Source organism: Pinus tabuliformis, chromosome 8 (genome assembly GCF_031772625.1).
Source record: "Pinus tabuliformis cultivar Carrire ecotype Pingquan chromosome 8, CPIR1, whole genome shotgun sequence".
Taxonomy (NCBI): domain Eukaryota; kingdom Viridiplantae; phylum Streptophyta; class Pinopsida; order Pinales; family Pinaceae; genus Pinus; species Pinus tabuliformis.
The window spans coordinates 1,963,778,437-1,963,805,960 of record NC_142294.1 but is presented as its reverse complement, the minus strand read 5'-3'; the positions used below and the strand labels follow the sequence as shown (position 1 = coordinate 1,963,805,960).

At 42.3% G+C, this 27,524-nt stretch overlaps 1 protein-coding gene across 1 annotated transcript in view; it reads left to right on the top strand.

The window, feature by feature from the left end:
* The window catches only part of HK5 (histidine kinase 5), a 327,201-nt gene that overhangs the window by 34,604 nt on the left and 265,073 nt on the right, over positions 1-27,524 (top strand). Inside the window, exons 5-6 of the mRNA XM_089374807.1 lie at positions 17,687-17,780; positions 18,128-18,334. Coding sequence (XP_089230933.1) covers positions 17,687-17,780; positions 18,128-18,334 — 301 coding nt within the window. The remainder of the gene's footprint in view (positions 1-17,686; positions 17,781-18,127; positions 18,335-27,524) is intronic.

Below are 27,524 nucleotides of genomic sequence, written 5' to 3'. Positions count from 1 at the left end.
TTCGCCTTGAGAACCGTGGATATCCCAGTTGACCCAGCTCATAACGAAAACTATGAGGATGCGATGTGTTGGAATTTCTAAGTCTGAAACGTTAGAAACCCTCCATGCACTTTACTAATTTATTCCTACCTACTTGTTTCATTACTTAATAAGTTATTTACAATGTAAATATTGAAAATAAACACTAGTGCATGCTCAACATATTATAGATAATCAATTGAAGGAAACAGATACAAGCACACAAAATGACACCGTTATTTTTGGACCAATGTCCCCGGAAAAACCCAATGCGGGAAAACTGGTGCAGCTATCTGAGGGTTTTCTTATTAAGCAATTTCAGAGTACAATCTGGGTGCCAAATCCGGCTTACCCAACAGAGAATGTCCTTGGTAGTAGTACCTCTCAGTCTGAGACAAATGTCCCGGCTGAAACCCCGGATAAACCCTTCGACAGCTCCTCAGCTCCAATCTGCCCCAGAAACCCCAGCGTCTGCCTTTCTGGACTGCGTCAACCTCTCTCTGCCCAGCGCTGGCCCTGCGTCACCCTGAATGGGTCTGCGTCAGCCTCAGGAGGCCCTGTGTCAGCCTTCTGGCCCTTTGCGTCAGCAACGCTGGCCTCTCTGAAGCATTGCGTAGCTCCTGGCTGCCTCTGCGTGGCCCTGCGTGAGCCCTAGCTACTACTGCATCACTCTCTCTGGCTCCTACGCTGATCTCCCGGCACTATCTCTGCCTCTCTATCTCTCTGTACTCACTGCCCCTCAGCTGCAACTCCAATCACTGATTCTATCTCTCTTAGCAAACCCCGCTTTAGAGAATAGAATGATTGATCATCTGGTGTACTCTCAAAGTGACCCTCAAGCCCCCTCTTATACTTTTCTCGTTGACATATCAACGACTGAGATTAAGTCCCTAATCAATGGCTACGATTAGATCTGGCTTGATCCATCACTTTTGGACCATTCCAACACAGTTTTATATTAATTCACATTAATATTTAATTTCCCTAAGTTTAGACTTAGGGACTCCATTAAAAATATTAATTATTTTAATATCTTCCAAACTGTTTAAAATCTGCCCAAACCCTTTCTGGGTATTGGAGATCTCATGTGCCCCAACCTCTCCACCAAATTTCGAGGCTAGAGCACATCCGATGCTACCCCAAATCAACACTCCCTCTTAGCAAGGACTATGCTCTAGTAATACTCCTCACTGAGTATCACTTTGATCATCTGGCATTGGTCCCTGTGCTGATGCTAGGCCCGCTGCCCATCATCCTCTGCACTGTTGCATCCTGTACTGCTACCCATGGCTCTGCCACTGCCACTGTTGCATCTGTACGACAGCTCCCTCTGCATCCATATTGCTGCTTATGGCTCTGCCACTACCATTGTTGCATCTGCATTGCATCTCCTTTCATCATGTTGCATCGTATTGCCCACCGCTGCACTGCAACTCAGTTACTGAGAAGTAAGTAACTGATCTCCCAACTCTGACCTCTCTGTTGGGCTAGAGTCACCCGCTGATGTTGAAGCACCCTCTGCCGCTGAAAAGTGCTCCCTCTTTGACCGCTGCGCTGTTGCAACAACTCCCTGCATCTCGCACCGTTGCACACCTCTCTGTGCCATCCTGCACTGATGCAACACTCTCGTGTCACTCGCACTACTGCAACCTGCTAACCTCGCATTGTCCTGGGACTCCTGCACTGTAGCTCTCTCTGCTGCTCCATCCGCATCCGTCTCTACCCACATCAGCCAGTCCTGCTACTCCTCTTCGTGGCTCCCGTAGCAAGATCTAATCCAAGAGTCTGGGTACCTCCAGGATCCTGCCCCTTATCGCCTGTAGTCTGCCTGAATACAACTTGATGTCTCCCCACTTCCGCTCAAGTGGTGCGTGTGCACTCATAACACAGTCATCGTCTGTCTCCACTTCCTTCTCTGCCCTTGCTGGCGCTGCCTTAGTCTCGGAAGACTCTCCCTTACTCTTCTTCCTTGGACACTGGGTCGCATAATGACCCAGCTCCCCACAGTGGAAGCACTTGATCTTGGAGAGATCCTTCTTCTTCCGCTTTTCTTGCTTTCCCTCATATGCTAGGGCAACATCTTCCTCTTCCTTTCTAACTCTGATCCCCTTACTGCTGCTTCCCGCCTTTGTCTACCGTTTGATCTCTTCTTGGTAAAGAGCCACCCACATCTCATCCCAAGGTGGAAGCGTCCCTCTGCCCAGTATACTCTCGACAAATACCTCCCAGTCTTCTGAGACTGCATTCAGGGCTGTCCTCACCATCAATTCTTGATCCGGCGTGGCTTCTATGGAAGTCAACTGATCTCAAATTTTATTCAGTCCTTCGAGGAAGGTGTCAATCAGTTCTCCCTTCTTCATCTGATATGACCTCATCTGATTTTCTAGTAACATTCTTCTCTCCACAGAAGTATGCTGGTACAATTTCTTTAGGACCTCCCACATCTCATTGGTCGTTTCTTTCTCAATAATGTGTGGTACTACATGGTCCTTGACCCCATCAAGGATGATGCTCTTGGCCCTCGCCATTGTCTCCTCGTACTTGTCGTTCTCAATTGGGTCACTGGGATAGCTATCGTCCTCAAGGCGAAGTGCTTGACACGATTTCTGTCAAGTACGGATAAGATTCTGGCCTTCCAGACTACGAAGTTTGACGCTCCGTCCAGTCTGTCCTGGTCTCTTACTCCGTGTAGTGCCATGATGCTCTTCTACTTCCCTCTTGGAAGTTCTCGATGTGACTCCCTCTAAGTCTCGATTTCCCTCCTGGAAATCCTTCTGCCAATGTCGAGATGCCCCCTACTTTGATCATCTGTGCAACTGCACCACTGATCCAGATTTCTCGGCTAGAAACCCTCGGTAGCAACTCCCTCCTCTTGGCCTTGCCTTGTCAGGTACTGTTCTGACTACAATACCTCACCAACTCCATTCTGCAACTTTCCCACAGCCTCGTAAACCCTAGCAACCTGAAGGTGAGAGCTCCTAGGCTCTACGCAATCCCGGCACCAGCAACCCAGCCTCCTCAGCCAACTGCGTCAACCCTCCTAGCTTTTTTGTGGCTCTGCATGAGTCTCCCTTTGCCTCCCTTAGCCTCTGCGCTGCCTCTTCCTGGCTCACCCTTGATGACACAGACACTGTGTCACCCTTCCCTCATTGCTGCTCTGCCAGGAATAGCTTCGGTCACTCGGGACAACTGTTTTTTGCTGCTATTGCTCCGCTCGGCTGATGTCCTCAGTTCTCCTGTGATCTGCAACCATGCTCTGATACCATGTTGGAATTTCTAAGTCTGACACGTTAGAAACCCTCCATGCACTTTACTAATTTATTCCTACCTACTTGTTCCGTTACTTAACAAGTTATTTACAATGTAAATACTGAAAATAAACACTAGTGCATGCTCAACATATTACAGATCATCAACTGAAGGAAACAGATACAAGCACACAAAATGACATCGTTATTTTTGGACCAATGTCCCCGGAAAAACCCAATGTGGGAAAACCGGTGCAGCTATCTGAGGGTTTTCTTATTAAGCAATTTTAGAGTACAATCTGGGTGCCAAATCCGGCTTACCCAACAGAGAATGTCCTTGGCAGTAGTACCTCTTAGTGTGAGACAAATGTCCTGGCTGAAACCCCGGATAAACCCTCCGGCAGCTCCTCAGCTCCAATCTGCCCCAAAAACCCCAGCGTCTGCCTTTCTGGACTGTGTCAGCCTCTCTCTGCCCAGCGCTAGCCCTGCGTCACCCTGAATGGGTCTACATCAACCTCAAGAGGCCTTGTGTCAGCCTTCTGGCCCTCTGCGTCAGCAACGCTGGCCTCTCTGAAGCACTGCGCAACTCCTGGCTGCCTCTGCGTGGCCTTGCGTGAGCCCTGGATGCTACTGCATCACTCTCTCTGGCTCTTGCGTTGATCTCTCGACACTATCTCTGTCTCTCTGTACTCACTACCCCTCAGCTGCAACTCTGATCACTAATTCTATCTCTCTTAGCAAACCCTGCTCTAGAGAATAGAATGACTGATCATCTAGTGTACTCTCCAAGTGACCCTCAAGCACCCTCTTATACTTTTCTCGTTGACATATCAACGGCCGAGATTAAGTCCCTAATCAATGGCTAAGATTAGATCTAGCTTGATCCATGACTTTTGGACCATTCTAACACAGTTTTATATTAATTCACATTAATATTTTAATTTCCCTAAGTTTAGACTTAGGGACTCCATTAAAAATATTAATTATTTTAATATCTCCCAAACTGTTTAGAATCTGCCCAAACCCTTAATCTAACACAGTTTTATATTAATTCACATTAATATTTTAATTTCCCTAAGTTTAGACTTAGGGATTCCATTAAAAATATTAATTATTTTAATATCTCCCAAACTGTTTAGAATCTGCCCAAACCCTTTCTGGGTATTGGAGATCTCATGTGCCCCAACCTCTCCACCAAATTTCGTGGCTAGAGCACATCCGATGCTACCCCAAATCAACACTCCCTCTTAGCGAGGATTGTGCTCTAGTAATACTCCTCACTGAGTATCACTCTGATCATCCGACATCGGTCCCTATGCTGATGCTAGGCTCGCTGCCCATCATCCTCTGCATTGTTGCATCCTGTACTGCTACCCATGGCTCTGCCACTACCACTGCTGCATCTGTACGAAAACTCCCTCTGCATCCATGTTGCTGCCCATGGCTCTGCCATTGCCACTGCTGCATCCGCATTGCATCTCCTCTCATCATGTTTCATCGTGCTGCCCACTGCTGCACTGCAACTCAGTTACTGAGAAGTAAGTAATTGATCTCCCAACTCTGACCTCTCTGTTGGGCTAGAGACACCCGCTGATGCTGAAGCTCTCTCTGTCGCTGACAAGTGCTCCCTCTCTGACCTCTACGTTGCTGCAACAACTCCCTGCATCTCGCACCGTTGCACACCTCTCTGTGCCATCCTACACTGGTGCAACACTCCCATGCCTCTCGCACTGCTGCAGCCTGCTAGCCTTGCGTTGTCCTAGGATTCCTGCACTGTAGCTCTCTCTGCTGCTCCATCCGCATCCATCTCTACCCACATCAACCAGTGCTGCTACTCCTCTTCGGGACTCCGTAGGAAGGTCTAATCCAAGAGGCTGGGTACCTCAAGGATCCTGCCCCTCATCCCCTATAGTCCGCTTGACTACAGCTCGATGTCTCCCCACTTCCGCTCAAGTGGTGCGTGTGCACTCATGGCACAGTCATCGTTTGTCTCCACTTCCTTCTCTGCCCTTGCTGGTACTGCCTTAGTCTCGAAAGACTCTCCCTTACTCTTCTTCCTTGGACACTGGGTCGCATAATGACCCAGCTCCCCACAGTGGAAGCACTTGATCTTGGAGAGATCCTTCTTCTTCCGCTTTTCTTGCTTTCCCTCAGATGCTAGGGCAACATCTTCCTCCTCTTCCTTTTTGACTCTGATCCCCTTACTGCTGCTTCCCGCCTTTGTCTGTCGTCTGATCTCTTCTTGGCGAAGAGCCGCCCACATCTCATCCCAAGGTGGAAGTGTCCCTCTGCCCAGTATACTCTGGACAAATACCTCCCAGTCTTCTGAGACTGCATTTAGGGCTGTCCTCACCATCAATTCCTGATCCGGCGTGGCTTCTATGGAAGTCAACTGATCTCGGATCTCATTCAATCCTCCGAGGAAGGTGTCAATTGGTTCTCCCTTCTTCATCTGATATGACCTCATCTGATTTTCTAGTAACATCTTTTTCTGCACAGAAGTATGTTGGTACAATTCCCTCAGATGCTAGGGTAACGTCTTCCTCCTCTTCCTTTTTGACTCTAGTCCCCTTACTACTGCTTCCCGCCTTTGTCTGTTGTCTAATCTCTTCTTGGCGAAGAGCTGCCCACATCTCATCCCAAGGTGGAAGTGTCCCTCTGCCCAGTATACTCTGGACAAATACCTCCCAGTCTTCTGAGACTGCATTCAAGGCTGTCCTCACCATCAATTCTTGATCCGGCGTGGCTTCTATGGAAGTCAACTGATCTCGGATCTCATTCAGTCCTCTGAGGAAGGTGTCAATCGGTTCTCCCTTCTTCATCTGATATGACCTCATCTGATTTTCTAGTAACATCCTTCTCTACACAGAAGTATGCTAGTACAATTTCTTTAGGGCCTCCCACATCTCATTTGTCGTTTCCTTCTCGGCAATGTGTGGTACTACATGGTCCTTGACCCCGTCAAGGATGATGCTCTTGGCCCTCGCCATTGCCTCCTCATACTTGTCGTTCTCAGCTGGGTCGACTGGGATAGCTATCGTCCTCAAGGCGAAGTGCTTGACACGATTTCTGTCAAGTACGGATAAGATTCTGGCCTTCCAGACTACGAAGTTTGACGCTTCGTCCAGTCTGTCCTGGTCTCTTACTCCGTGTAGTGCCATGATGCTCTTCTACTTCCCTCCTGGAAGTTCTCGATGTGACTCCCTCTGAGTCTCGATTTCCCTCCTGGAAATCCTTCTGCTGATGTCGAGATGCCCCCTACTCTGATCATCTGTGCAACTGCACCACTGATCCGGATTTCTTGGCTAGAAACCCTCGGTAGCAACTCCCTCCTCTTGGCCTTGCCCTGTCAAGTATTGTTCTAACTACAATACCTCACCAACTCCACTCTGCAACTTTCCCATAGCCTCCTAAACCCCAGCAACCTGAAGGTGAGAGCTCCTAGGCTCTGCGCAATCCCGGCACCAGCAACCCGACCTCCTCATCCAACTGCGTCAGCGCTCCTAGCTTCTGCGTGGCTTTGCATGAGTCTCCCTTTGCCTCCCTTAGCCTCTACGCTGCCTCTTCCTGGATCACCCTTGATGACACAAGCACTGCATCACCCTTCCCTTGTTGCTACTCTGCTAGGAACAACTTCTGTCACTCGGGACAATTGTTTTTTGTTGCTATTGCTCCGCTCAGCTGATGTCCTCAGTTCTCCTGTGATCTGCAACCATGCTGGAATTTCTAAGTCTGACACGTTAGAAACCCTCCATGCACTTTACTATTTTATTCCTACCTACTTGTTCTGTTACTTAACAAGTTATTTACAATGTAAATACTGAAAATAAACACCAATGCATGCTCAACATATTACAGATCATCAACTGAAGGAAACAGATACAAGCACACAAAATGACATCGTCATTTTTGGACCAATGTCCCCGGAAAAACCCAATGCAGGAAAACCGGTGCAGCGATCTGAGGGTTTTCTTATTAAGCAATTTCAGAGAACAATCTGGGTGCCAAATCCGGCTTACACAACAGAGAATGTCCTTGGTAGTAGTACCTCAGTCTGAAACAAATGTCCTGGCTGAAACCCCGGATAAACCCTTCGGTAGCTCCTCAGCTCCAATCTGCCCTAGAAACCCCAGCGTCTGCCCTTCTGGATTGCTTCAGCCTCTCTCTGCCCAGCGCTGGCCCTGCGTCACCATAAATGGGCCTGCATCAGTCTCAGGAGGCCATGTGTCAGCCTTCTGGCCCTCTACGTCAGCAACGTTGGCCTCTCTGAAGCACTGCGCAGCTCTTGGCTGCCTCTGCGTGGCACTGCGTGAGCCTTGGCTGCTACTGCATCACTCTCTTTGGCTTCTGCACTGATCTCCCGACACTATCTCTGCCTCTCTGTCTCTCTGTACTCACTGCCCCTCAGCTGCAACTCCGATCACTGATTCTATCTCTCTTAGCAAACCCCGCCCTAGAGAATAGAATGTCTGATCATCTGGTGTACTCTCCGAGTGACCCTCAAGCCCCCTCTTATACTTTTCTCATTGACATATCAACGACCAAGATTGTGTCCCTAATCAACGGCTAAGATTAGATCTGGCTTGATCCATGACTTTTGGACCATTCTAACACAGTTTTATATTAATTCACATTTATATTTTAATTTCCCTAAGTTTAGACTTAGGGACTCCATTAAAAATATTAATTATTTTAATATCTCCCAAACTGTTTAGAATCTGCCCAAACACTTTCTGGGTATTGGAGATCTCATGTGCGCCAACCTTTCCACCAAATTTCGTGGCTAGAGCACATCCGATGCTACCCCAAATCAACAAGATGGCCAAGGCAAAGTGCATAATCCTTGATGGGGTCAAGGATCATGTAGTTCAGCATATTGCTGAAAAGAATACGATAAAGGAGATATGGGACACCTTGACGACATTGTATCAAGGCACTTCCGTGCAGAGAAATATGCTACTGGAGAATCAGCTGCAGTCATATCAGATGCAGAAGGGGGAGCAGATAGATCACTTCCTCAACAGGTTGCAGGAGATTCGGGACCAATTGACTTCCATAGGGGCCACGCCAGATTAGGAGTTGATGGTGAGGACCGCCCTGAACACAGTCTCCGAAGAATGGGAGACATTCGTCCAAAGCATTTTGGGCAGAGTGAATCTTCCAGATTAGGAAAAACTGTGGGCAGCTCTTCGCCAAGAAGAGATCAGACGGCTGACTAAGGTGGGAAGTAGTGGCAAAGGAGCTTGGGACAAGAAAGAGGAGGAAGAGGATGCAGCCCTGGCATTTGCGGGGCAGCAAGGGAAGAGGAAGAAAAAGGACCTCTCCAAGATTAAGTGCTTCAATTGTGGGGAGTTGGGCCATTATGCAACCCAGTGTCCTAGGAAGAAGAATAAGGGAGAGGCGTCTAACTCCAAGGCAACGTCGGCTAAGGCGTAAAAGGAGGTAGAGGATGATGACAATTGTGCCATGAGTGCTCATGTACCTCTAGAGAAGAGGTGGGGAGACATCGAGCTGTAGTTAGGAGGACTACATGAGATGAGGGGCAGGATCCTTGAGGCACCCAAACTCTTGGATCATATCCGGCTACAGGAGCCCCGAAGTGACAGTAGCAAGATGACGGATGTCGGTAGAAGCGGATGCGGATGGAGTGACAGAACAGTGCTAGATTGCAATAGTCCCTGGCAGCGCAGAGAGGGTTGCAGCAGTGCGAGAGGCACAGAGGAGGTTGCAGCAATGCAGGAAGGCACATAGGTGTTTGCAGCAGTGCAAGAGGCACAGAGTTGTTGCGGCAGCAGAGGGAGCACAGGATAGCAACAGAGAGAGCTTCAGCAGCAAGAGGGCTTCTAGCTTCACAAGGATGTCAATAGTTGAGTAGATCAGTTACCATCGTCTCAATAACTGAGTTGCAGTGCAGCAGTAGCAGTGGTAGTGCTATGGGCAACACGATGCAGCATGATGAGAGAGGGCTGCAGTGTAGATGCAGTGTTGGGAGAAAGGACCAGCAACATCACGGATGGAGCTGCTATACAGATGTAGTAGTGGCAGTGGCAAAGCCATGACCAGCAGTACAGGATGCAGTAGTGCAAAGGATGTTGGGTAGCAAGGCCAAGCATCAGCACAGGTACTGGTGCCCGATGATCAGGGTGATGTTCAGTGGTGGAGCGTTACTAGAGCATATTCCTCGCTAATAGGGAGTGTTGATTTGGGTAGCATCGGATGTGCTATAGCCATGAAAATTGGTGGAGAAGCTAAAGCACATCAGATCTCCAAAACCCAGAAATGGTTTGAGGAAATTCTACCCAGTGAAGGAGATATTAAAATAATTAATATTTTTAATGGGCTCCTAAGTCTAAACTTAGGAAAATAAAAATATTAATGGGCATTAATATAAAACTGGGTTAGAAGGTTCTAAATAACATGGATCAAGCCAAATCTAATCTTAGCCGTTGATTAGAGAGATAATCTCGGTCGTTGAAGACTCAACAAAGAAAGTATAAGAGGAGGCTTGAGGGTCAGTTGGAGATATGCCAGATTGATGAGTCAGTTCGATTTTCTAGAGCAGGGTTTGCAAAGAGAAATCGAACCAGTGATCAGAGTTGCAGTGAGGGGCAGTGAGTGCATAGTAGAGAGGCAGAGATAGTGTTGGAAGACCAGCACAGAGGCAGAGAGACAAACACAGAGCCAGCACGAGCCACGCAGAGGCTAGAGTGACTGCGCAGAGGGCCAGAGGGCCTGCGTGAGTGACGTAGAGATTGCAAAGGTGACGCAGAGGGCCAGAAAGGTTGCGTAGAGCATCAGAGGGTTGACGTAGAGGGTTTCAGGCTGAAGCAGATGCCCAGAGGGCTGACGCAGAGCCTTTGAGAGGCGTTGGAGAGAGTTTCGTGGAGCAGACTTTCAAAATATCTGCTTCCGAAGAGAGGTATTACTACCAGATAGATTTCTCTGTCGGGTGAGCCAGTTTGGCACCTAATTGTACTCAAGAAAATCTGCTTAATAATAAAACCCTCAGAACTGCTGCATCGGTTTTCCCAAGTTGGGTTTTTCCGGGGATGATTGTCCAAAAATAACGGTGTCCCTTGTGTGTTTGTCTATTTCTTTCAATTGATGATATATAGATGGTTGAGACTGCATTGTGTTTATTTTAGTATTTATATGGTTAAATAACGTGTTCATTAATTAAACAAGCAGGAGAAATAACCAGATAGTGCAGGAAAATTTCTAACGGGTTAGACTTAGAAATTTCAACAGTCATGATGTCACCTTTGATGAAGATGTTGCCCTTGGGAAGGTTAGTAACCTTCTGTTGATCAGTGGTTGTCATTGATGTCAACCCAAGCAGCACCAGGGGCTACCCTGATCTTGCATGGGCATTTTGACTTGACAACTTACTCTATTCTGAGTCAAGGATCTTCTAGATGGATTCTACTCGTCGAGATGTTTCTGTTGATATATGGCACGCCAAGTAATTCTTCACGGTTTGAGAGATATTCATGTTTGAAGTTAGTAACCCCAGTTAGTGGGCTAAAACCCTATGGGGTTGTGGCATGGCACTCATAATTGGTTGTGGTCATTGAATATTCAATAATTAATAATGTTTTTTTTTGCTCCTAAAATCCCTCCAACGTTCACTTGTTGAGGACCCTCTCAACTCAAGACATTCATATAAATAATGACCCTCATATCCTCCTCTAGTAGGGATTTTGTGGCTTCAAACAGGTCATCGTGGCATTTTCGCTATAATTTTTTTTTCTGCGAAGCTTCAGAAGTTGAAATTAAAACCTATTTGAGCCAAAATCTTGATGAACCTTGTGACTGAATTTTAGATCTTGGTTCGCTATAGTTTCGGAGATATGATCTGAGAAAGTTAGGGTTTTTGCAAGCTCCCAAATTCCATGTCAAACAAGTGACGTTGGGAAAATCGTCATAACTTTCTCTCTGAGCATTGGATTAAAATTTCGTAAATAGTCACAGAAAGAGGACGGACTGTAGTTTGTTGAGTAGCGTTTTCAGGGCCGAAGGTCACAACAGTGACACGTGACACTTCATACAAGTTTGCTTTACTGAACCAGTCTATAATCAAGTCATCGTGGGAGATTGGGCATAACTATTTCTTGAAGAATCCAATCTTGATCAGACCTGTGGGGTTGGAAAGAGGACTCAGAGGGCTACCACAGGACGAAATTTCAGACCCTGAAGATCCGAAATTACATAGATACAACAGATTCAATATCGAGCTCCTAGAAGGCAAGAAAAAGCATGCATTCAAGGATCACTGCAGTGAGGACCACACATCAATAGTCAAGGGTAAGTCTCCTACAACAAGGTATGTATGATTAGTGTTTACATTTGAAATATGAATATCATCTCTGACATATTTTTTTGCAAGACAATGTAAGTATATACAGCATCTCGGTTATATCTCTGTCTCTATATGTCATAGTTTTGATACCACATTCCGGATGTCCTATTCTTGATACTACACATTTGATGCTACATATTCTTGATGCTACACCAAATCTGCTAAATCTATATGATGTTGTAAGTTCATGTTACTTGTCTTTTCATAGTTGATAGAATGGTCTCTGTTGTTGTACTTAGAACTTGGTTCATCAAAAGTCTAGGGTCTGTCATCAGTTTTTATTGTATATATCTTTAGGTCAGTTTTGGATATAGTCTTGCATAGAGTCCAGGCCTATATCAAGAGTGGGAGTCTTTGTCTACTGCTGCAACAAGTCAACAACAAAAGTGACAAGCACACTTTAGGTACGCATTGTAATTTGTATTTGTATTTATTCATTATTATGCACTTACATGTGTTTTGCAGGCATAGGTAAGTTGAAGGGTATTTTCTTTTGTTTTGGGATTGGTTTCGTCGGGTAAATTTCGCATGCAGGTAGAAGAAGATTCAAGTACAACTTCAAGCAAGAATTCAAGAGGCAGAAGTATCAAATCAAAGGAAGCATTGTAATGGGACATCCTTTGAAGACATGACAGTCATTCGTATATTGTGAAGAAGTGTCAAGGCCAAGAGTCATCATTGTAAAAGTGTCATCATTGGAAGAGTCACTATTGTAAAAGAGTCAATTTGCCTAGAGTCGAAAAGGCATTATTGGGAGGTATAGGAGTCTCTGTTGGGATGATGTCATGGTTGGGTTGCAGGTCATAGTGTGATTGGGTGTTCGGTCAAAATCATTGTAAATCATATTGTATCGTGGATCATTGTCCCTAGTACGGGAGTCCACACTTTTGTATTTAATTTTTGTCTTTATAGGGTGGTAGGGTGGTGCTAGGCTGGCGCATGAAGTCGCCTACAAGTTGGAGCCTGTGAACACTTCAGGGTGGTAGGTTGGTCTAGGATGTTGGGGCATCCATTCAGGTTACTACTGAAGAAACCAGGCCATTGGGGTGTCCTTCCAGTGGGAGTTGGAGAAGAATGTTTTTCTAGAATTCTAGGAAGTTGTTGCTTTCATTTCAGTTGGGGTTGAAAATTAAAGAATTTATTAGAAAAGCATTCGGTGGTTTTTGACCCGGAGGGGGTTTTCCACTTAAAATTCTTGTGTCTACTGTGTTCTTTTATTTACTATTATTACTTCATAAACATTAATAATAATTGAAGATTAACTAATGCTCTGAAAAGATTTAAAAGTGCTAATTGCTAAGGAATATTGATTCATCCCCCCTCTCAATGTTTTCAACACCTACGTATTCCAAGGAAGGACAAAGAAGCAGATACAGGAAAGCAAGGAGAATCGCAGGATGAGTCGATGCCCGATGTTTAAGGAACAATGGATCCCATTGATCCACCTCCTCATGAGCACTCCTCCTAAAAAAGGAGACCCTATGGCTTAGGGAAACTCTCAAAGATGCCGAGAATCATATTGCTCCTAGGGGAACTTTTCGTGAAAGTAAGAAGCCAAATAGGTACTAAGGGTACTTAGCTGCCATGAGCACCATTGTTCAATCTGAGCCTTGCACATTCGAAGAAGTTGTGAAGCACCAAGTTTGGAAGGATGCTATGAACGAAGAGTATGAGTCGATTATGAAGAATGATATCTGGGATGCGGTCCCTAGACCAAAGGACAAATCTGTTGTCACCTCGAAATGGCTCTACGAGATCAAGCATGGAGCTGATGGAAGTGATGAAAAGTTCAAGGCTGTTGAAATTTCTAAGTATTATCTGTTAGAAATTTTATCTGTATTCTCTGGTTTATTTCGCCTACTTCTTAATTACAAACAAGTTATTTAACCATATAAATACTGAAATAAACACAATACAGTCTCAACCATCTATAGATCAACAACTGAAAGAAATAGACAAACACACAAGTGACACTGTTATTTTTGGACAACTCGTCCTCGGAAAAACCCAACTTGGGAAAACCGGTGCAGCAATTCTGAGGGTTATTTTATTATGCAGTCTTTCAGAGTACAACTGGGTGCCAAATTGGCTCACCCGACAGAGAAAATAATCCGGCAGTAATACCTCTCTATTCAAAAGCAGATATTCAGAAAGTCTTCCCTATGAAACCCTCTCCAGCACAATCTGAAGCTCAGTGTCTGCCCTCCTGGCCTCTGCGTCTCCCTGAAACTCACTCTGTCAGCCCTCTGAGGCTTTGCGCAACCTCTAAGGCCCTCTACGTCAATCCTACAACCTCTGTGTGGATGACGCATGCCTTTTTGGCCTCTACGCAGTACCTTCTGCCTCTGCGTGGCTTCCTCTGGCTCAACGTTTGCCTCTCTCTGCTTCTGCGCTAGTCTCTTGGCACTATCTCTGTCTCTCTGCCTCGTACTCACTGCTCCTCGCTGCAACTGATCACTGATTCGATTTCTCTTAGCAAACCCTGCTCTAGAAAATCAAATGACGAACACTCCGGTGTGTTTTCCAACTGACCCTCAAGCCTCCTCTTATACTTTTCTTATTGGTCTTTCAACGGCCGAAATTACATTTCTAATCAACGGCTAATATTAGATTTCGCTTGATCCATATCATTTGGAACCTTCTAACCAGATTTTATATTAATACCCATTAATATTTTATTTTTCCTAAGTTTAGACTTAGCAACTCTATTTAAAATATTAACAATTTTAATATCTCCTTAACTAGGTAGAATCTGTTCAAACCATTTCTAGGTCTTGGAGATCTCATGTGCTTTAGCCTCTCCACCAATTTTCATGGCTAGAGCACATCCGATGCTACCCTAAATCAACAAAGGCCAGGTTTGTTGCTCAAGGCTTCTCTCAAAAGGAAGGTGTGGACTACGATGAGATATTTGCACTAGTTGCCCGATATACCACCATCCGTTCGATTATAGCCCTTGTTGCCTCGCAAGGATGGAACCTACACCAAATGGATGTCAAAACAACCTTCTTGGATGGTTCAGTTAAGGAGTAAATCTATGTAGAACAAGTCTAGCCTTAATTTTTGGGCAGAAGCAATTAATTGTGCAAATTACATAGTAAATCACACTCCTACTAAGGTTTTAAAAAATATCACTCCAGAAGAAGCATGGAGCTCAATTAAACCAGATGTAAGTCACTTTCGTGTTTTTAGAAGTGAAACATGGGCCCATATTCCAGATGAGAAACATAAAGCCTTAGAACCTAAGAGTGAAAAATGTATTTTTGTTGGATATTCTGAAGATGTCAAAGGATATAGACTTCTTCAACCTAAATCCAAAAATGTTATCATTAGAAGAGATGTAAAGTTTGCTGAAAATATATTGGCCTACGAGCCTAGTTCGGCAGATGTGCCACCTCTCTCTATCCCTTCTACTTCTGAAAATATTTCTTCTTCAGATGATGACAACGAGGATGACAATCCTGCCCCACCTTCTCGGGATCCTCCTTCAGCTCCTCAACTTCCAAAATGGGTCTTGCTACTCGGGATGCAGCAGGTGCTCTTGCAGGTGATCCTACAGATCAGCGTCGTACACGTTCTTAGTTTGATAGAGCCTCTTCTTTACTGGCTCAAGCTTCAGCAAATTATGATCCTGACACCTTTGCAGAAGCTTTAGGCCATCCAGATTGGGACGCAACTATGAATGAAGAATATCGTTCATTATTGACAAATGATACATGGGATCTTGTTCCTCTTCCAAAGGGACAAAAACTTGTAAGATACAAATGGGTTTATAGAACCAAGTTTGGATCAAATGGAAAAGTTGGTAAACATAAAGCTCGTCTTGTTGCTAAGGATTTTTCACAAGTTGAAGGCATTGACTTTACTGAAACCTTCTCCCCTGTTGCCAAAATGAACTCTATCTGCCTTGTTTTTCCCCTTGCTGCCTCTTTCAAATGGGAAGTCCATCAGATGGATGTTAAATTCGCCTTCTTGCATGGGGACTTGCATGAAGAAATCTCTATGGAACAACCTCCTAGCTTTATACAAACAGATTCCAGCCTTGTATGTCAGCTTAAGAAATCCCTTTATGGTCTCAAGCAGGCCCCTCGGGCTTGGTATGCCAAAATGGATAGCTTTATTTTAGATACTGGTTTTTCTAGGTGTCATTCTGACAATACTGTCTACACCAAGAAAGTGGGTAAGTCTCTTATCATTTTTATTCTATATGTTGATGATGTTATCCTTACTGGTAGTGATCCCAACCTCATAAACCATGTGAAGTCTAGCCTTAAAAAGTAGTTTGAAATGACAGACTTAGGACACTTGCATTATTTTCTTGGTCTTCAAGTCTTGCAATCCAAAGAGGGTATTTCCCTTTCCCAGTCCAAGTATGTCTGTGATCTTCTATGCCACTTTCACATGGAAGACTGTAAGGCAGCCCCTTCTCCCTTTTAGTTTGGAGCCAAACTTTCAGTCACTTGTACTTCCCTTGAAGTTGATGCTACCTTTTACCGTCAACTTGTTGGAAAACTTTTGTATCTCACCCATACCCGTCCTGACCTTTCCTTTGTTGTTGGCTTTGTTGCTCGGTTTATGCAAAACCCACATGAAATTCATTGGAAAGTAGCTAAAAGAATACTTTGTTATGCTCGAGGTACAGTTTAGTTTGGGATTCATTATAGTGCAGAAGCATCTCATCTATTGGTTCGTTTCACTGATTCTGATTGGGCTGGTGACCCTGATGATCAGAAGTCTATTGTAGGTTATGTCTTCACTCTTGGTTCTGGACCTATTACATGGGCTTGCAAGAAACAAAGTGCCATTTCTCTTTCTTCAACAGAAGCAGAGTATCGTGGCGCCGTTGAAGCTAGTAAGGAAGCCCTGTGGCTTCGTCAGATCCTGTTAGAGTTTGGTTTTCAGCAGCAACATCCAACTACACTTTGGTGTGATAATCAAAGTGCCATTCAACTATGCAAAGATCCAGTCCAACATCAGTGCAACAAACACATTGAACTACACATGCACTTCATCAGAAAGCTCATTCATGACCATGTTCTTGAAGTGCAATATTGTTCAATCGATGATCAAGTTGCAAACATCTTTACAAAGGCTCTCACAGAGGCGAAGTTTACTAAACTTCGATTTATGGTTGGAGTTCAGGAAGTTGTCACTAAGGGGGGATAGGCTCTAATGCCTCCTTCCTTCTCCTATTGTGTCATCTTTGTACATCCTTCAATCCTATCCCAAGTTGTTCTTAAGGGGGGATGTTAGGATATTCCGACACATAGGAAATAATTAAGTACAACTTGGTCTAGTGTATAGTTAGGTAAAGTGTGTTTCTTTAGTATGTACTTTTTGTAACTTACAATCTGACGGTCACGATATGTTCTAGACATGAAGTGATCCGACGGTTCATTCTCTCCTTGGTATTACTGACACTTGATCCGTGGCTTAACACCTGATTGGTCCATGATCTCTATTTAAAGAGCATGGAGGGTCATTTGTTAGGTGACCGTTCATGAGATAAGCTTATGTAAATTTTCTTTCTTTTACATTAATAAATTGCATGAAGTGGCTGCGTTGGCTCAAGCCATGGACTGTTTCCTTCTTTGAGGGTTTTAACCACGTCAAGAATACTGGTGTACTGATCTGTGATCTGTTTGTGAGCGGTGTCCTTTGGTATTTTATCTAAGGAACTTACCTTGTATATTCCTACAAAAACCCTGTCTACAACAGAGATTTAGAAAAGGTAAAGTTTTCTACCGAAACTTCACAATCTGTGTTCCTTTTTCCTCAAAGACAGCTATGAAAATTGTTTGCTGCTTCTGAATGCAGTTGTCATCTTCATCTTCATGTCAGTCAAATTCCACTGCTGAATGATCTTGAAGTCTTTCCATTGCAAACTGCATTAAATATTGTACTTTTTATCTGCTTATTTGCTCGCAAATTTCAGTAGTTTCTTCCATAAAAACCATATTTGTGCAGATAAATATGCATAACCATAAGCTTTTCAGGCCAATAGAGGTTCTCCAAATCAAACCCATGGATGACATATTTCTTGTGTGGACAAATTTTACAGGTTGCAAAAAGAGAAAAATTGGCAAAGCTTCGAGAGGAAATAGCAGTGCGAAAAGCTATGGAGACAGAACTCAATAAAACAATACATATTACAGGTAAAGACATCTTAATATATTCAAGTAAGAAGTGGTAATCTTACTGATCCTTTCTAAAGGATTATTACAAATTTTGTTGGCCATCTAGTTGTTTGCAGTGCTGTATACTGTACGGGGAATGTAAAAACTTTGTCAAACAACGAATCAGAGATCAAATTGGTGCTAGTTAACATTATGTAGGGCCCAAATGTTATTTCTAATTCCATATAGGCATAAACATAGACAACTTAGACAGATAGAAGACAGGATTTCTTTCGAATTTCAAAGATATATAGCATGTTTTCTAAGCACAGTATTTTGTCCATTTCTTGTCTAAACTACATGATTTGTATTGTGTTTGTTTGCAGAGGAAGCCATGAGATCAAAACAAATGTTGGCAACAATGTCTCATGAAATCCGTTCACCATTAACAGGTGTTGTTAGCATGGCTGAATTACTTGCCACTACCAAACTAGATCCAGAACAACAGCAGTTGCTGGCTGTCATGATATCCTCTGGGGAATTACTTCTTCAACTTATAAATGACATTCTTGACCTTTCCAAAGTTGAATCAGGTAAGAAATTTGACAGATTTCTGTATATTTGACAAAATGTATGTCCTTAAGTGCTCGCTTAAAATGTTGATACTAGACACTAAAGAAGTATGCATACTAGATTTCATCATAACATATAATGCTTATAGGACTGTCCTAATACCCTTGGATATAAGTGCACACTCAGTTTCCACTAGAATTTATTGGCTTGAAAAACAGTAATATTAAAAATAAATTATTTACCAATATTGTTGAAACATCAGAAAATTTTATAATTGGTACATCTTTTTATGCCATTTCTGCACTGCGAGTCTTGAATAATAGCACCCCTGCCAGCAATTGGCAGCTTAGATTATTTTCTTTTCATTTAGCTACATTCAAGATATTTCCATTTATGGTATTTCTGTTTGTGATCAAATCATAGTATTTCCATTCTCTACAATTGTTTTCAAGGAGAGGTTTCTTGTTCAAAAAAAAAATTGAACGTTGTCTTTTTGATCATTTTTTTAGACAGCTTGAATACAGCACAACCTCCAAAAAGAAGAGTTTAAAAAAATATGCATATCAAGTAGGCATATTACCAGGAATCATGACAACCTACACATGCATAAAGAGAACAAATGTTTCCAGTGTCTTCCTATTCAGCAACTTGATAATGTATTTTAAGCATTAAAATATGAGGCAATATTATGGGCTGGTTTATGCCTCTAATATCAAGCATTGTCCTAAACCATATAGGCAGTCTTCTTTAACTCTGGGAGTTATGGTTTCATTGAAATTGATAGAAAAAGTTTATTCACCCCTTTAATTGCTGTATCTAGTGATGAGCTGCAAGTGTGATGAGTATATGAATTCAGTTACCAGAGTAACAACCGAGTAGAATGAAGGTGTGGATATTTCAATACACAAACCTCTTGCGTTTGATAAGGATGTAAATGCCACGTTCTTCATTTTTCTTATCTACTATAAATGCATAGGTAGTAGGTACAAAGGATAGCCTGACTGAAAAGTGATGATAATTACAAATACGTGAAGAACAGGGACAATGTGCAAATGAAGCAGCAAAATTACAGTAACACCCAATTGCAGAGATTGAAATCTGTGCAAGATAAAATTCTTATGGAGAATATTACGAATGTTAAGATTGATTCTCTACCTGAGAGATCAAGCTACACATATAAAATTGGGCCATGTGATACAAACCATTGTTACTAGATATGCATCATAAAGTTACAGATCATTAAGTTTCTTTTGAATACTACCAATTAGAAGCTTATAGCTGATCCTTTGGCTAAGCAGTTGTGCTATTGGAGGTGCATCTATATGTAATACCCCCAATTTTTATTTTCTGCCTTGGAGACAATTTTGTAAAACGGGAGACATTTCCAGCATTGGGACTTGGGAGGAAAAAGGAAAATTACAGCCTTAGTGGAGAGTGGGGACCACAAAGAGAGAAAATTCAACCCAAGAGGCAATTCGCACTAGTGAGAAGAGAGAGAAAGGGTTGCAAATTAGTGGAAGGTAGAGACCATCAAGGGAGAGAGGGCCAACAATTATAAATAGAGCTTAGAGGCCTCCATTTGGCATCTTTTTATCATTTGATAATTCAACAATTAGTTCTATTGAGCTGCATAGAAAAGACAACCCATGCTATTCAGCACAAGGAATTTCTGAGCGGGAATTCCACCTTCATTTCAGAGAACTTCGAGTGTCTCCCTAGTGTTTCCACAAAGCTTTATTGCAGGTACTCACTTCGTTTTGCACACTCTGTGTGTTGGAAATACTGAGGGGAGTGAATCAGTATTTCTTTTCAATTGTTACTTTTACCAGTTAGATCACTTATATTTAGAACACAAAATGAACAATAAGAATAAATGTTTTTATTAATTTCTTCTTTACAATAAATCAAGTACAATATATGTAGGGCTCCAACCCTAGATGAAGACACCGATCTTCAATCTCCCAGGCTCCAAACTTTATTTGCCAAGCACCGACTTAGACTTCCAAGGCTCCAACATTGTCAATTTTGAGGCACCAACCTCAAGGGCTCCAACCCTATATCTGGTTCAGGTTCTAACCTGGTTTCTTGAGGACTTTGATCCTCTAGGGCTCCAACCCTATCCTCCAAGGCACCAACCTTGTCTTTTTGAGGCTCCAACCTCTTGGGCTCCAACCCTTAGCTTTACTTTGTCAATATGTGTTTGATTATACTTCACACCTCCCAATGTCTCTTCAACGAGCCTTGTCAATCTTCATTTATGCCTTCACTTAGTCTCCACATCATGTCATTAATGACAACCTTGTTCTCTTAGAAGGTGTCACCATTGCTCTTCATCATACCCAGACAAATTCTCCAAGTCACCTCATGATGACATCACGGTCTCCAATGATCTCCACAAATCTTCAATATGTTGCTTCACAAAGTTCTCCAGCTCTACCCTATTGTGTTCTCAAGAGAAGACTTCAACAAGCTCTAATTGTCCAATCCCAATAAATCAACACTTCGATCACGACAAATATGGCAACTTTGACCACGACAACTACGGCAACTTCGACCACAGTAGCTTCAACCATGGCAACTTCGACCATGGTAGATTCAACCACGGTAGCTTCAACTGCGACCACGGCAACTACGATAGCTTCGACCACGGCAACTACGACAACTTCGACCACAACAACTTCTCTACTCCTAGATTGGACCTGTGGGAGACTATTTAACCCAAGAATAATTCCACAAACTTGTCTTCCTTGCTTTTCTAGGTTGCGGCTGCTTCTCTACCTCTTGTCTTATCTCCACCGAAAATCTGAGCTTGAATGGATGAATTTAGGTTTATATTTATAGTGGTTTTTCCATATTCTGAAGGGACACGTCTCTTTGCCAAGAGTTATGAGCCTACTCAAGTCGACTTCGACAGTTTGACAATTTTTTACATATGTTGATTTCAAAAATTGATTTCTCTTCAACGGTAAGGAATTAGGAGGCAAGTGAGTACTCATTGGAAAGAGGAAAAAATCCTCTTTAAGATGGTCTAGGTCCCATTGAGAAAAGATGCCTCTAAGGTGGCAAAAAATATTTTTCTTTGTAACTATCCTTAAATTTTATGCATAAAAAATTTAGGACAACATGAGGTATGTTTGGGACAGTGTGGCTTCTTCATTGTTATCAATGTATGAATGTGTCATCATGTAGGAGTGTTGCATTTATGTCATCATGAGTGTATCCAATAATGAGTGTATCATCTTGTGTCATCATATAATGGTGTAGTGATATGTCATAGTGCAACATCATTAGGAAAGTTCTAAGGTAGTCTTCCAACCATCAAATGAGATCTTCCACGTCATCATCTATTCTTCCAACCTTCATCAGGTGCCATCATCAATTGTGGTCATTCATTTAATGTATGACATCATCAACTATATGACTCCATATGTCATCAAGGGTTAAGGTCTAGATATGCAACATTATAGTTAGTTCAAGGGCTCCTTGGGACTTATTTATTAATGTTTTGACATCTTCATGGCTTGACATCTTCATTTATGGTATCCTTGTCAAACAAGAGTCCTGACATCATCATCTGGAACCAGGCATCTCAAGAATATTGACATCTCAGTCAATGCCATATTGACATCAATGACAACCTTGATTAACAATCTCCTCCTTTGTCATTGATGGCAATATTCTTGCCCTTCCAACATTCTCTCCCCCTTTGACATCAATGGCAAATAGGGTGCCCAAGTACTCCCCCTGTCAAGCTACTTCTTTTCTTCATCATATTTTCTTTATCAAAAGTAGTTCTTCATAGGTATGTTACTCCCCCTGTCATGGTGCTCTTCCTTCTAGCAATGTGGTCCATGATAGATGTGTTTACATTTCTTCATGTGATGAACCAACTCCCCCTGCCTGCATAAACTCCTCTAGCTTCTTTAGACAAGAAAGATTTCTGCCTTGTGATCAAGTGGAAGAAATCTTCAACAATAGTCCATCGGATGAGTAAGGAATCATGTTCTTCAATGGAGTTGCTCCCAAGAGATGATCTATCAAAAGATGATTGTCCATGTGTGACTCATCAAGAATTTCATAGGGCCCATTCACAGATAGCTTCTGCAAGAATGATCATAAACTCCCCCTAACAGTATGCATGGTCTCCTTTGGCAGAGTCTCATTATCAAACACTTGGAATATCAAGGATGACTTTATCAGATCAACAACATGTGTTGTTGGTTGGAGTGTTCAAGAGACTTTTAGATTCAGTTTGCTTCCTTCTCCATACTTGTGTAACTTTCTTCTCTGGCTTGGTTGTCATGGTTTTAGCTTGTTTAGGGACCCAAGTCAAGTTACAATCACATGCCATATGTCCAATGTTATGGCAATTGAAGCACTCCATCTTATTAATGAATGAGAAATTATGACTTCTTGCTGCAAAATTGCTTCTAGGAGATTGACAGGGACCATTATATTTGTTGGCTTATATGGGCTTGACCCAGGTTTGGAAGAGTTATTTAGCCAAACAAATCCCGCAGCTACTAGCCCTTTTGGCAACAGCGCGCAAAGCGCGAATTGAGGTCTCACCCGAGGTAGCAGGGGAGGGTTGTAGTGACTGTGAACTATTTTAATGACTTTTCCTTATAAACAGAATAAGAAAAGAATAGATGCAGAGACAGTAAAGTTTTCGGAATTACAGAAAAGAATAGATGCAGAGACAGTAAAGTTTTCGGAATTACAGATCATGATCCTGTAATAAAATTTCCTAAATTTTGTAAATTTAATTAACAAAACATAATCAATGAAAGTACTTACCTGTAGTCTTACGGTCGGTGAAGCCTCAACTGCTCCAGCTTCAGTTACCAAAAGACCGAAACCACCAAGCCAAACTGAGCAGAACCTTGCTACTCAGTCCAGTAAACTTCTCAAGCGAAGTCCATTGTTTCCCCCGTGCCCAGAAACCTCAGAACAAGTTAGGTCTTCCTGATCATAAACTTCTTGATCATCAACAAACTCTGTGTATCAGTTTTTCTCCTCCTCCTTCCTCCCCCCCCTTGCCTCCAACCGTTGCTTCCTTCTTATAAATTTCCATTACCGACATCCTCCATCATCGTGTCTCAATTATTATACGTGTCGATTTTTTTTATAAATCAAATCTGATTTGATCTTATCTGCATATCTTAATTTTGAATTAAAGTTTATTTATTAATTTTAATTTATTTAATTTTTAATTTAATTAATTTTATTTAATTCCATAAATATTACTTTACTATAAGTGGGTCATTACATACATCCCTCCTTCCAAAAACTTCGTCCCGAAGTTAGGGTTTATAAAATATATTAATGATTATTATGAGTATATAGGTCTTTATAGTACAAGTTGAATTTGTTTTCTTTATTATTTTTAATATTTTACAACTATAATATCCATGTTCTGTCTCAGTTGATTTTCAACTATTCTATAATCATCCTATCCTTCCTAATCTCTTCCGCTCCCATCCTATCCATCCTCTACTGGAGTATGTCATGGCGTCAGTTATACTGACGTAACCATTGATAAACTCCAAGGATGACAGCGTCGGCCATACCGACCTGATCCTTAGTAGGCATCCGGCAGTCATCATCACACGTCTAGGAGAGCGTGACTCGCACAGTCCTCCCATGACTCCAGGATTCGAAGGATAAACGGTGGGCAACACCTCCACCCCTCCCAGTAGAATCAGGGTTAACACCCTATCATGGAATCTCTTTGAGCCTTAATTGTTCTGATTTTTATCACTTTCTGATTTTTACGCGTTTCAGTCATATCTTTTGCAGTTAATATGTGTACTAGCGTCACGCAGGAACCCTATGAGAGGCTGCTATGATGGGCGTAATCCGAGCGATTGTGTCAATGATCGTTTAGAGACGGCATGTCGAGCCAACACCTGAGAATGCAAACGCACATTTCAGTTGGCCGAGCTCTGCAACTTGGCGTCGGCGGCTCTGTTGTTTTGGCATTTCCCACGTTAACTAGGTGAACCAATGAAGCATACATGTGACTAGTCTCCGGTTTTACGTTAAGGTTAATGGAAGTCATTGCTCCTCAGACAATTTGGACACTAGGGTCTGCTTTTGTTGTTGGAATGCACTGCTATTTGGTGGTAGTGAATTTATCATGTTTTGCTGTAATGTTATTGATCTTGATTGCGGTAATATAGGCGCAGACTGATGCTGTATTGGCAACAAAGAAGCCTATGATATGACCTGTTGTTGTTGAATAACATTCTTGTCTAATTGCTGAAACTGAGACAATGCTTGTTGCACAGATTGTGCTTTATTGCTACTTTGTAATTGAAGTTGCCGTTGTTCTTCATGTTGCTGTGCAACAAGCTTTCGTGTCCTCAAACCATTTAAAGATAGTATTATATGCTTCTCAAGCTGACGTATTTTGTCTTCATCAAACCCTTGTGGAAGACCCCCCTTTGTTGCATGAAGACATGCCTCAATTTGTTGTAGTTTTTTTTGTTTTTTTGTTTTTTTGAAAACTGATTGACCTTTTCCAACTGCTCAGGTCGCAAAGGCTTTTGAGAATTCTCTATAAGAAAGTTCTTTGCTTCTTTTATTTTAGGTAGATATGTCTCCTTTAAGCTTTGTAGCTTCTGATATATCATGTTATGAAACCAGCTCACAAAAAGATAGAAAAGAGAGATCCACGCCTTAGAATTCAGCCTCTTCGAGGGGGCAACCTCCTTTACATTACATAAATGAACAATTCTTCGATGATACAAATGACAAAACCTCCTTTCTATATATAGGAGTCTAGGGAGTCACAATATAATCCAGCCGACCTAACAATAATAATATAAAGCCACAAAAATAACAATAGAGGGATTCTATGGGGCACAGAAATAACAATATGGGGGTAATAGGGGCACAACAATATAAATAAGGGGTATAACTACAATAGTAATGGGGTAATCACTAGTATTATAGGGACCCAACATGCCCCTCTCCTTCAAAAAAGTGTTGTCCTCAACGCTTGAGTAGTTCTGGATACTTCTGCATAAAATTCTCATCCTCCCATGTGGAATCTTCAGCGGATAAGTTCTTCCACTTGATAAGATACTCTGAAATTGATCGATTTCGTAGCTGTCGAGTTCTTGTTTCTGTGACTGCTTCCGGTTCCAATATAATTTTTCCTTCCTCGTCAAGTTCTGGCAATATTGTTTGAATTGGGAGCTTGTCACCTATAACCTTCTTTAAACATGAAACATGGAAAACTGGGTGCAATCGAGAAGCTGCAGGAAGCTCCAATTTGTATGCCATAGTACCAATCTTTTGCAACACCTTGTACGGACCATAATACTTTGGTGATAATTTATTATCCTTCTTAGCTTGCTTTAGGGACATTTGCTTATATGGTTGTAGCCGTAGGAATACCCAATCACCTACATCAAAACTTCTTTCACTGCGATGTTGATCTGCCTGTTGTTTCATTCTATTTTGTGCCAACACGAGGTTATCCTTTAAGAGTTGGAGGACTTGTTGTTGATGTTCGATGTGATGTTCCACTGCCTGAACCTTAGAATTTTCTCTTAAATATGATGTGATGGATGGTGGTTGATACCCATAAAGTGCCATAAATGGGGTCATTTTTGTTGCTGTATGGAAGGAAGTGTTATACCACCATTCAGCCAGAGGCAACCATTTGACCCATTGTGTCTGTTTATCAGATACAAAGCAACGAAGATATCCTTCCAAACATTTGTTTACTATCTCAGTTTGCCCATCAGATTGAGGATGATAAGATGAGCTATGAGCTAACTGAGTACCAAGACAAGAAAATAATTCTGTCCAAAAATTTCCAGTGAAAATGGGATCTCTGTCACTTACAATAATCTTTGGGTTTCCATGTAGCTTTTGAACTGTTTCCATAAATGCAGTAGAAACTGTACTGGCTTTAAATGGATGTGATAATGCACAAAAGTGTGCATACTTGGTAAGTCTGTCAACTACCACCATGATGACACTCTTTCCCTCAGACTTGGGTAAACCTGTGATAAAATCCATTGAAACCTCCTCCCAACGTTGGCTTGGAATGGATAAAGGTTGTAATAGACCCGGTGTCTTAATTGTTTCAACTTTATTTTGCTTGCAAACCAAACATTCCGCCACAAACTTTTGAATATCTGATTTAAGGCCATCCCAAAAAAATTCCTTCTTAACCCTGTGGTAAGTTTTTAAAAATCCTGAGTGCCCTCCTAAGGGAGAAGTGTGCAATTCCATAAGAATCTTTTGTTTTAGCTGGGAATTCTTACAGAGGTATAAGCGATCTTTGTACCATAACGAATCATTTTTCCAGCTAAATGTATCAGAAGTACTGGAATCTTGTTGTAACTTTCGAATAAGTGCCCACACTTCTTCGTCATTCTTCCATTCCTCCCTTGCTTCGTTTATCCAATCTGGTTGGATAATAGAAATGGCACACAACAATGCTTCCACATCCTCATCCTTTCTTGAGAGTGCATCTGCCACCACATTTTGCTTCCCTTTTTTGTAGATGATTTCAAAGTCATAACCCAACATCTTTGTGACCCACTTTTGTTGCTCTTCAGAGGATAATCTTTGTTCTAAAAAGTATTTAAGGCTATCATGATCCGTTTTTACCTTGAAGTGTCTTCCCATTAGGTAGGGTCGCCATTTCTTAAGTGCATGGAGTATTGCCAACATTTCCTTCTCATAAATAGCTTTGCTTAAAAACTTTCCCTTGATTGGACGACTTTCAAAAGCAATGGGTCTTTCATCTTGCATTAGAACAGCACCAATTCCATTTCCTGAAGCATCACATTCCACAATAAAGGTTTTTGTGAAGTCCGGTGTAGCTAAGACCGGTGCTTGGCACATTGCCTCTTTAAGATGTTCAAAGGCCTTTGTTGCTTCCGGAGTCCATGAAAATGAATCTTTCTTCAATAATGTTGTTAGAGGTGCTGCTATTCTCCCATAATTCTTAACAAACTTGCGATAATACCCTGTCAACCCAAGAAATCCTCGCAGATGCTTTATGGATGTGGGGATTTTCCATTCCTTAATGGCTTTAATTTTGCTAGGGTCTACCTTAACTCCTTCATGAGATACAATATGACCCAAATATTCCACCTCCTGGACTCCAAAGAAACATTTGGATCTTTTTGCATATAATTGTTTCTCCTCCAATAGTTGTAGCACCCTGTCAACATGTTCAACATG